This window comes from Tachysurus vachellii, chromosome 18, assembly GCF_030014155.1.
Source record: "Tachysurus vachellii isolate PV-2020 chromosome 18, HZAU_Pvac_v1, whole genome shotgun sequence".
Taxonomy (NCBI): Eukaryota; Metazoa; Chordata; class Actinopteri; order Siluriformes; family Bagridae; genus Tachysurus; species Tachysurus vachellii.
In genome coordinates, this window is record NC_083477.1 from 18363595 (window position 1) to 18374850 (window position 11256).

Genomic DNA, 11256 nt, shown 5'->3' on the forward strand with positions numbered 1-11256 from the left:
TTGTTGTATTTATTCTTACAATAGATTCCAGATGTGGTCAAGCTACAATTTTTTGACTAAAACTAGACTAAAATTAAAAGACTTTTAGTCGACTAAAACTTGACTAAGATACCTTGAGTTTTCTTTTGACTAAAACTAGACTAAAATGACGAGACTTTTAGTCGACTAAAACTAGGACTAACAAAAAAGATATATGAATGACTAAATATGACTAAAACTAACAAGGACATTTGGCACAAGACTAAGACTAAATTAAAAATAGGTGACGAAATTAACACTACAGCGAGCAGCGTGTGGTTGTGTGTTGAACACCTCCATAGTGGTCATGGACGCTCCCTATTTACATTATGACGTCTTTACTTATTTGACTGGAGGTAAATCAGCTCTAGGACAATGATTGTGATGTATTATTTGTTACATCATTTAAAAAATATTTTGTTTTGTTCTATTTTTAATGTTAATTCCTACCTTTGATTATTCTTCTATTTCAGATTCCTGCAGTCAGACACTGATCGAGTCTGATCCAGTGATCATCAAACCTGATCAGTCTCATAAACTGACCTGCACAGCCTCTGGATTAGACATTAGTAGCTCTTGGATGGCTTGGATCAGACAGGGAAAAGGGCTGGAATGGGTTGCATCAATCTCAGGTAGCAGTAGTTACATATATTACTCCAGTGCTGTTAAGGGCCGCTTCACCATCTCCAGAGACGACAATAAGAAGCAGGTGTATCTGCAGATGAACAGCATGAGGACAGAAGACACTGCAGTTTATTACTGCGCCCGTCACACACAGTGATACTTCCCCTTAGACATCAGTACAAAAACACAGACTTACTATAGACACATGACAAACCCACATTTGGAGATTCTTGAATGTGAAAGACATTTTTGCTGCTGACTTTTACTGGACTATTCTGAACATTGTCTGGACATTTATACTGATGAAAGATCATTAATTTTCTTCTCAACATTTTTGCAGTCATGTGAAAAAGAAAGTGCACCCTCTTGAATTCTGGGTTTAACTATTAAGACATAATAAAAAAAAATCTAGTTTTTAGCAGGTCTTAAAATCAGGTAATAAAACCTCAGATGAACAAGAACACATGACATATTACATCATGCCATTATTTATTTAACAAAAATAAAGCTAATATGGAGAAGCCATGTGTGAAAATATAAGTACACCCTCACTGCTTCCAAAGGAATTAAAAGTCTTTTATATAACAGGCTTATAAGCATTAACTACTTCATACAAGAAGTAGAATGATGTAAATCACAATATAAGATCAATTATAGGATGAATATTGTAAGGAAACCTTTTAACAACTCCAAAGAGAAAGAGTTGAGTTTATGAACCCACACATACTCCTTTAAATACATCTCAGATACAATCTCCTCCCATCATCAGCAGATAAACAAATCCAAGTGTCAGAGCTGGATCTCACTCTATTTATATGATGTGATGGTGTGTGTTAAACTTTGGAGAACAGAGAAGACTCCAGTCCAAACAACACACACCATGTTCTCTACATCTCTACTGCTCCTGCTGGCAGCTGCTTCTTGTGAGTGCTTTATCAAATTCATTCATTTACTAGATGAAGAATAAAGGTGCAGCATATATTGTGTGAGATATCACCATGTGTTTTCCTCCACAGATGTGCATGGTGTGGAACTGACTCAGCCTGCTTCCATGACAGTCCAGCCAGGCCAGAGTCTCTCCATCCAGTGCAAGGTTTCATATTCAGTTACGAGCTATGCTACAGCTTGGATACGACAACCTGCAGGAAAAGCTCTGGAGTGGATTGGAATCAGCTGGAGTGGTGGGAGTACAGCTTACAGTGACAAACTGAAAAATAAGTTCAGCATCTCCAGAGACACTTCTACTAACACAATAACAATTGGAGGACAGAACATGCAGACTGAAGACACAGCTGTGTATTACTGCGCTCGAAGACCACAGTGAGAGGAATAAACAACATCCCTGTACAAAAATTCCTCATTCAGTGTTCACAATAACAGTAAAAAATAAATAAGTAAGTAAGTAAATAAATAAATAAATAATCCACAAATATGAACAAACAGATTAAATTTGTTAATTTAAAAAAAAAATTGTAATATAGATTTTAAACCATAATACAATTTTTTTATGTTTCTGCACATGATAAACACTGTAATAATCATATCACTAACAAGAACTTGTGATAATGTAGGTTGAAGGATTAGTTGTTGTTCCTCTCTGTTACATCATTTGGATCAGACAAGCTGGAAAAGCTCTAGAATGGATTGGGGCTATCTGGCATGATGCCAGTAAAACACTATACGGCAAAGACATTGTGGGACATTTGGAAATGACCAGAGACAACTCCAAAAACATGGTGTATCTGCAGCTGACTGGTTTGAGTGCCCAGGATTCTGCTGTTTATTACTGTGCTAGAAACCACAGTGGTACAAACATGTTAATCAACCGTCCAAAATCCTCCCCAAGATGTGGTCAAAGAGAAAAGAGCTTTCAATATACGGTACATTTTCACAAGATCTGCAGGTGGCGCTACAGCACAACAAATATACTGTAACATTGTAGGTTTATTTAAAGTACAACATATTCTCATATCCTCAGTCAGATCTAGATACTCCACAATTTCTATGTATTTCTGACACAATGAACACTGAGACTGTCTCTTATAGTCATATTCTATAAGGGACCAAAAGGGAAATAAATAACATTTAAAGAAAAATGTCAGACTTTAATTAGTGATTATTAAATACATACATTTAACAAAAGTTCCATAACATTAACTGTAACTATAAACGTAAAAAGAATTCACCATATTCTTCTTTAATTAATAAATAAATTGTCACCGTTCACAAACTGCTGCTGTATAAGAGGAAAAGTGATCATAGTAATCAGTGCCATTGATTATTAGAAAATAATTATCTTCATGTTTGTAGCAGTAACTTCATGTCACAGTAGAGCCAAAGGGTGCAGAATTACACAATTTCATTGGTTTTGTTTGTACTTTACACAATAAATTATCAGCACCTGCATCCACCACCTCTACAATTCCTGACATCACACCACCTGGTCCTTGATTATTGTCCTATAACAACACACACATGTGTTTTACTCCTTACTGAATATGCTGATATGAAGAGTGTGTTCACTTCACATAAATTCACCTGAGAACATCTCTTAATGTTCCTAATATTATAGATTTAAAATCACAGTTCAGAGATGTTCATGAGATTAGGAGGTTTTCACATTTAGAGGAATCTATCACATGTTGACCCTAAGATAAGGAGTGTCTCTATGCAAATCTCCTTCTCTGTTAAAGATTTATGCAACATAGACCAAGAGCTTTTATTATGATGACTAGTTGGGACTATATACTGTACTATTCATGCTTTTATTCCTCCTGATTGTGATGCCAGCTGCAGGAACACTACAGGTCGATGGTTCATTACAGGTCGATGTTTACTGCAGCATCACTACTACAAACTCCTGGAATTAAAAATCACCTGTAGGGGGCAGCAGCTGCTTGTTTTCAAGATGGATTCATGAAACTATGAAATCTAACAGCTGGTGTGTTTATGCAAATTCACCCTGTTATAATACAAAAACATCCTCTTGCTCACCCCAAGTTCAGATTCAGACATGTTCATATTCCGGTTCTTTAAATGACTCTGTAAATAAACTGCAGCTCATTTTCCCCGTCTGCGTCTGCAGGTTTTATGTGTTCAGGAGTCCAGAAGAGAACAAATGTCTGTGCTCTTATTAATAGAGAACAAAACTACTGGAATTAGAGGTGTAAGGATATATATACTGTAACTAATCATATAATCATTCAGTATCACCAGACAATAATCAGGGTAATGTATTCAGTCACTCGGTCATCATTAGGAAGTGTTTTATTGGGTCAGAGTGCAGGCTCCAGAGTCCATCCCAGGAACACTGAGCGTACATTCTGGTCATGTTACACATTCACACACTCATTCACACTGAGGGGCAATTTAGAGAAGACGAGTCACCTGCTTCACTCCTGATTCCATTTCTTGAAGCAGATTATTGTAGACTTTTGATTAAGAAAGAAGAAGAAGAATAAAGAATAGTTTCAACGTCTAGCTGTTGTGATATTAGATTTCAGCTTTCTCTTCTGCTCACTAGAGATTACAAATCTTTAGGATTTAAAAACACCTGATCTAGAATCTTCTCAGCTCTTTCTCTCTGCATTCGTCACATAAAGCCTCTAGAGGGTTTCAGCCTATACCAGAATGAACGTCATGTTCGGTTACATGATTTGATTATAATGTTCAGTGTAGTTCAGGAAAGTGTTAATTACATCACAACACATTCATGTCATTATTAATAATAACAAACAGCTGAATTATTTTCCACATTAAATTGATATGGAGATGAAACGGGGTGTGAGTGTGATTAACAGCTGCAGAGCTGCACTCAACACAGCAATGTTTTGTCTGAAACACATGATGTTTTTATATCTCTAGTGGGTGTGTCATGCAAACCAAATCCTGTGTTTGAACCATTTATGCTGAAACATTCAGCCCAACAACATAGCAGCAGTTTGTGTTCATTTACAGCAGCAGGAATCATTTTAATTCTTTGAGATGGGACTAGACAGAGTTTTGAGTTACTTTACTCTAGTAATCTTCATTCAATGTTAGTATTATTTTTTTACATTATTAAAATATATACAGTATATATATTTTTTATTCTTTTGTTAATGTTAATTTTTACCTTTGAATATTCTTCTATTTCAGATTCCTGCAGTCAGACACTGATCGAGTCTGATCCAGTGATCATCAAACCTGATCAGTCTCATAAACTGACCTGCACAGCCTCTGGATTAGACATTAGTGGCTACTTGATGGCTTGGATCAGACAGGCGCCTGGAAAAGGGCTGGAATGGGTTGCAACCATCGACGTTACTAGCATATATTACTCCAGCGCTGTTAAGGGCCGCTTCACCATCTCCAGAGACAACAGTAAGAAGCAGGTGTATCTGCAGATGAACAACATGAGGACAGAAGACACTGCAGTTTATTACTGCGCCCGTCACACACAGTGATACTTCCCCTTAGACATCAGTACAAAAACTAAAGCCCCGTTCACACTGCAGGTAAAAGTGGCCCAAATCTGATTTTTTTGGGGTCAAGTGACCAGGTCAGACTTCTTCAGGAGTAGTGTGAACACTCACATGTAGCCCAGATCTGATTTTTTCAAATCAGATTCAGACCACTTCCATATGTGGTCCTGAATCAGACCGAAATCTGATTTTTTCCAATGTGGCCGCAGTGTGAACAACCAAGGCGGATTTGATTACAGTGTCTCTGACTTACACGTTAACACTTGCTGACTTTTACTGGACTGTTCTGAACATTGTCTGGACATTTATACTGATGAAAGATTATTAATTTACTTCAAGAAAGTGCACCCTCTTGAATTCTGGGTTTACTATTAAGACATAATAAAAAATTATCTAGACTTTAGCAGGTCTTGAAATTAGATAATAAAACCTCAGATGAACAAGAACACATAACATTTTACATTCATTATATATTTAACAAAAATGAAGCATCAGCAGTTATCTTAGAGAATCTGTCCGTCAATCTGGAAAGTGTTATAAGGTCATTTTTAAATAATTTGAATGACCATAGAGTTCAGTTGTGTGTACTTTCTATTTAACATGACTGTATTACATCACACCCACAAGTGTTTTATATCTTGTATAACACACTTTTTAGCATGAACTACTTATCATTTGTAAATACACACAGTTAAGAAAGAAAAACTCCAGTCATTCTTTATGTTCATGGTGGCAGTTGAATGATGAAAATCAATTATCAATCAATTATAGCATGAACATTGTTAGAAAACATGTTTACAACTCCAAAGAGAAAGAGTTGAGTTTATAAACCCACACATCCTCCATCAGATGAATCTCCTCCTCATGATTTAAATACATTTCAGATACATTCTCCTCCCATCATCAGCAGATAAACAAATCCAAGTGTCAGAGCTGGATCTCACTCTATTTATATGATGTGATGGTGTGTGTTAAACTTTGGAGAACAGAGAAGACTCCAGTCCAAACAACACACACCATGTTCTCTACATCTCTACTGCTCCTGCTGGCAGCTGCTTCTTGTGAGTGCTTTATCAAATTCATTCATTTACTAGATGAAGAATAAAGGTGCAGCATATATTGTGTGAGATATCACCATGTGTTTTCCTCCACAGATGTGCATGGTGAGGAACTGACTCAGCCTGCTTCCATGACAGTCCAGCCAGGCCAGAGTCTCTCCATCCAGTGCAAGGTTTCATATTCAGTTACGAGCGATTATACAGCTTGGATTCGACAACCTGCAGGAAAAGCTCTGGAGTGGATTGGATACATCAGAAGTGCTGGGAGTACAGTTTACAGTGAGAAACTGAAAAATAAGTTCAGCATCTCCAGAGACACTTCTACTAACACAATAACAATTGGAGGACAGAACATGCAGACTGAAGACACAGCTGTGTATTACTGCGCTCGTGAACCACAGTGAGACAGAATAGTGGATTCCTCTTACAAAAACCTTATGACATGTTACAGACATGTTACAGACATCCTCTCAGTGTAACTAATAAATCATCTCAGTCACACTTTCACTTTCTTCCACTGGAATGAAGTTAGAATCATTTGCAGAATTTTAAAACAGTCACACAAAGTCATTTTTAAATGAAAAAGAAAACATTTTTGAAAGAGTCTTCATTCTGAACCATTATTAATCCCTTCATTTTACAGGATTTTTAACCAGCAGTTGGAATCAGTGTTTAATGAGTGGATTCAGGAATAATACAGCATGTTTCCAGCAGTGTGTTGTGTTTAACACACAGTCTGTTCTCATAGTCTGAGGTTCAATAACTGAAACAACTGAAGGAGGCAGCAGAGCTCAACAAATAAAGTGAAAAAAAGTGAATCCACAAACTGCATTCTGTATGAGACTCATTCAGTATCAGTCATTATCAGACAAATATCTACATTTTCTCTTCTTTTTCACTCTTTCCATGATGTGTGATTAGTTATTTGGGTTGTTAAACACAGGTTGGACAAATAAAAACACTATAATTTATGTAACTACATCCTCCTGTGGTTGTGAGGTTTCTCAGTAACATGACAAGATGTATTTTATAATGCTGTTATAAAGTAAGGTTCCAATTAAATACAAAAATAAATTAATAGATATTAAGTTTAATGTTCTAGATGAATAAAAATGTCTGTTTTAGAGATAAGGAGGTTTCTCATTTATATATACAGTATAATCCATAGAATCCATCCCATGTTGACCCTAAGATAAGGAGTGTCTATGCAAATGTCCTTCTCTGTTATATATTTAAGCAACAAAGACCAAGAGCTTTTACTTCTTCTGCTCCAACACACACCATGATCTCTACATCCCTACTGCTGCTGGCAGCCGTACACTGTAAGTGTTTTTACATTTGACATGTAATACAGTTTTGGTTCCTTAAAGCATTTTGCTTTTACATCATTAAAATAACTTTTCTTTAACAGGTGTTCACAGTGTTGAGCTGATCCAGACCGGATCCACAGTATTAACTCCTGGTCAGTCACTGACTCTGACCTGTAAAGTGTCTGGATATTCATTAACTGATGGCAGCTACTGTACAAGCTGGATACGACAACCTGCAGGAAAAACTCTGGAATGGATCGGAAGGATATGTTCTAGTGGGGGCACTGACCACAGTGAGAAACTGAAAAGCAGGTTTCCAGAGACACATCCAGCAGCACAGTGACATTAACAGGACAGAACATGCAGACTGAAGACACAGCTGTGTATTACTGCGCTCGTTACAGTGAGATGAATAAACATCCCTGTACAAAAACTCCTCAAGACACACTGATCTATAGGAGTCTAACAAAATGTAAAATAAATAATCCACAAAAGAGAACAAAGATTAGTTATTTTTTTAAATAATTGTAATATAGATTTTAAACCATAATACAAAATTTTTAATGTTACTGCACATGATAAACACTGTAATAATTATATCACTAACAAGAACTTATGATAATGTAGGTTGAAGGATTAGTTGCTTTTCATCTCTGTTACATCATCATGACTCCCACATGTTTGCTATCATGACGTCATGATGCAAATCCAGACTGCTGTGTGTCCATGCAGTATTTATGTGCAGCTGAGCTGAGTGGAGCGATCGAGTCTCATCAACACTCACCATGAAGATCCCACTCTCCTTATTCCTGCTACTAATCAGCCTCATAGGTGAGTTCTCATGCTGAATCCGGAATGCATCTTATTATTTATTTTTAAATACACTCATGTTTTCTTTTTTATGTGGCAGGTGTCAGAGTCTTGAGTCTATTTCCACTGGTTCAGTGGTGAAAAAACCTGGAGAAACTGAGTCTTTCCTGTTGTAGCAGAGCGGTAGGGGGGAGAGTGACAATTCTAGGTTATACCAAGATTTATACAACGCCACAAAAGGCCCGTAGGGGCACCACATTCAACTACGCCACCCCTTATAAGGGGAACAGTGCCTCAAGGACACAGGTTCGTTACCTAATGGTGATCAGCAAGAGAATAACACAGTAAACCTTTATTGTTACAGTTTGTGCAGGATTAAGATTTTCAAAAAGAATATAAAATCTTCCGTCACTAATAACAAAATCAAACACACCGAACAGAAAACATACTTGAAATGACTAGGCCTTTCAAGGAGAAAGAGGAGATAACACCGGACCCAGCTACAGCACAGTATCAAACCACGCCACTCACACGTGTGGAAGGTACACGTCACCCTCAATAGGTCCAGTAATTACTTCCTCCCTCTCAAAGACGACCCGCCCAACATAATTATATCAAAAGTAAACTTAAACACAACAAAAGAATTAAATGCAAAAACAAAATAAACATTACAAAACCAAAACAAAACAGAAATCTCTCAATTTAAATTAAATATACTCACAATATAAATCAAACAATAACAAAACTAATCAATAATTAACTCGAATAGCCCAGATTCAAAAGAGAGCGAAAAACCTACTTGTTGAAAGTATGAGATGGTATCAATTGGCGATAGTTAGTACATGCAGATTTACTAGAGTTACTATCACTAATACAATTTTTGTACGTGCAGATTTAATAATGCATACTTCCATTCAAACATATCCAAGGGAAAACTAATGATATTAAAATCACATAACTCAAAAAAAACAAAAAAAAAAAACAAACGAAATACACAGAGAAGTACTGAGATAAGTAACAACATCACATAGATAAAGAAACAAACTAAAACATCGACTATGTGACTCGCTGTTAAACGCCTCAGGAGAGGGAAGAGTGCACGTAAAACCAAACAAAGCTGCCGACTGAAATACCAGTACACGGGGTAAAACGAGGTTGACGGGTTGAAGTCAGAGCGAACCACAAGGTTATTGTCAGAGGCAAAACAGCAGCGCAGTCATACCCATGAACTTAACCCTCTCAATCCTCGGAAAGCAGTCGGACAACCAGATCAACCTGCCGAGCATATAACAGTAGGTTATTACAAATAAATAAATTGCCGTAAACAGGGACCGAAATTATACATACCAGCGATTAGCAGTTGTAACTCTCACTAAACGCAATCATCTTCACTAGATGGAATTTTCTGGTTCACAAACTGGATGCCAACCCACACTGAAATTCGTGCCATGCGTAAGTTTCAGTACACCAGTTCGTATAAAACAAAAAAAACAACACACATATCTGAGATAGCCGACAGCCCACGCCAACAACAGCAGAACAATATTGTCCTAGTGTTAAACAAGCCACGTGAGTAAGCACGCATATAAAGTTTGTCGGACAAATTACGACGCGGTTCAACACATACCTGGAGAAAACCATGAATGGGGTCCCAAAGAGGGCGGTGCCAAAAATGACGCATAGCCAGGTAACACGAACCCTGCCTTTATATAAATTACACGCATCACGTGATCCAATAAGCAATTAATCTCTCTCACTCTGCTACACTGTAAAGGATCTGGGTTTAACTTTGGTGGCTATGGCATACACTGGATCAGACAACAAGCTGGAAAAGCTCTAGAATGGATTGGGGTTATCTGTCTGATGCCAGTAAAACAATATACACCAAAAACATTGAGGGACGTTTGGAAATTACCAGAGACAACTCCAAAAACATGGTGTATCTGCAACTGACTGGTTTGAGTGCCCAGGATTCTGCTGTTTATTACTATGCTAGAAACCACAGTGGTTCAGACATGTTAATCAGCTGTACAAAATTCTCCCCCAGATGTGGTCAAAGAGAAAAATGCATTCAATATAAAGGGCATTTGCATAAGATCTGCAGGTGGCGCTACAGCTCAACAAATATACTGTAACATTGTCTTTAAAGTACAACATATTCTCATATCCTCAGTCACATCTAGATACTCCACAATTTCTATGTATTTCTGTGAGACTGTCTCTTATTGTCAGATTCCCACAAAGGAACAAAGAGGGAAATAAATAACATTTAAAAAAAATGTCCGACTTCAATCAGTGATTATTGAATACATACATTTCACAAAAAATTCACAACAATAACTGTAATTATAAACGTAAAAATAGTTCACCATATTCTTCTTTAATTAATATATAAATTGTAACATTGATTAAGTGGCATAATTATAGAAAGTGGCATTAATTATTAGAAAATAAATATCTACACATTTGTAGCAGTAACTTCATGTTACAGTAGAACGAAAGGGTGCAGAAATTCACAATTTCATGGGTTTTGTTTGTATTTTACACAATAAATTATCGGCACCTGCATCCACCACCTCTACAATTCCTGAGTGTGATGTAACCTGGTCCTTGTGATCCACCTGGTCCTTGATTATTGTCCTATAACAACACACCCATGTGTTTTACTCCTTACTGAATTTGCCAATTTGAAGAGTGTGTTCACTTCACATGAATTCACCTGAGAACATCTTTTAAATGTTCCAAATTTTATAGATATAAAATCACAGATTTGAGAAGTTTATGTGATGAGAAGGTTTTTACATCTAGAGGAATCCATGTTTTACCTTCTAGGTTTCTCAGAAAAGATGACATCAGCTAGCTTTCTGTCAGATGATTTAATGAGATTGTAGTGCTAAATTTTAAACTACAATTATATTTTAAATGTATACTTTTTAAATCAATTAAATTAACACTGACATCTATACATCATAT

General features: G+C 36.7%; 1 long non-coding RNA gene, 1 pseudogene and 1 gene segment (V, D, J or C); 2 read left to right on the forward strand and 1 right to left on the reverse strand.

Moving 5' to 3' along the window:
* Positions 1 to 6123: 6123 nt before the first annotated feature.
* On the forward strand, positions 6124 to 7061 carry LOC132861451 (Ig heavy chain V region 5A-like; the record flags this gene model as incomplete). The annotated part of the segment is given in 3 exon segments: positions 6124 to 6166; positions 6260 to 6557; positions 7046 to 7061. Coding segments are annotated over 3 exon segments (357 nt in total), but the record flags the coding sequence as incomplete, so codon positions are not given.
* Positions 7062 to 7445: 384 nt separating this feature from the next.
* LOC132861591 (immunoglobulin heavy variable 2-26-like) lies at positions 7446 to 8262 on the forward strand (annotated as a pseudogene).
* Positions 8263 to 8303: 41 nt separating this feature from the next.
* LOC132861370 (uncharacterized) lies at positions 8304 to 9954 on the reverse strand. The gene is made up of 3 exons (XR_009649930.1): positions 9911 to 9954; positions 9631 to 9717; positions 8304 to 9558 (listed from the first exon to the last, which is right to left on the reverse strand). It is a non-coding gene; the product is annotated as an uncharacterized LOC132861370 (long non-coding RNA).
* Positions 9955 to 11256: the final 1302 nt, after the last annotated feature.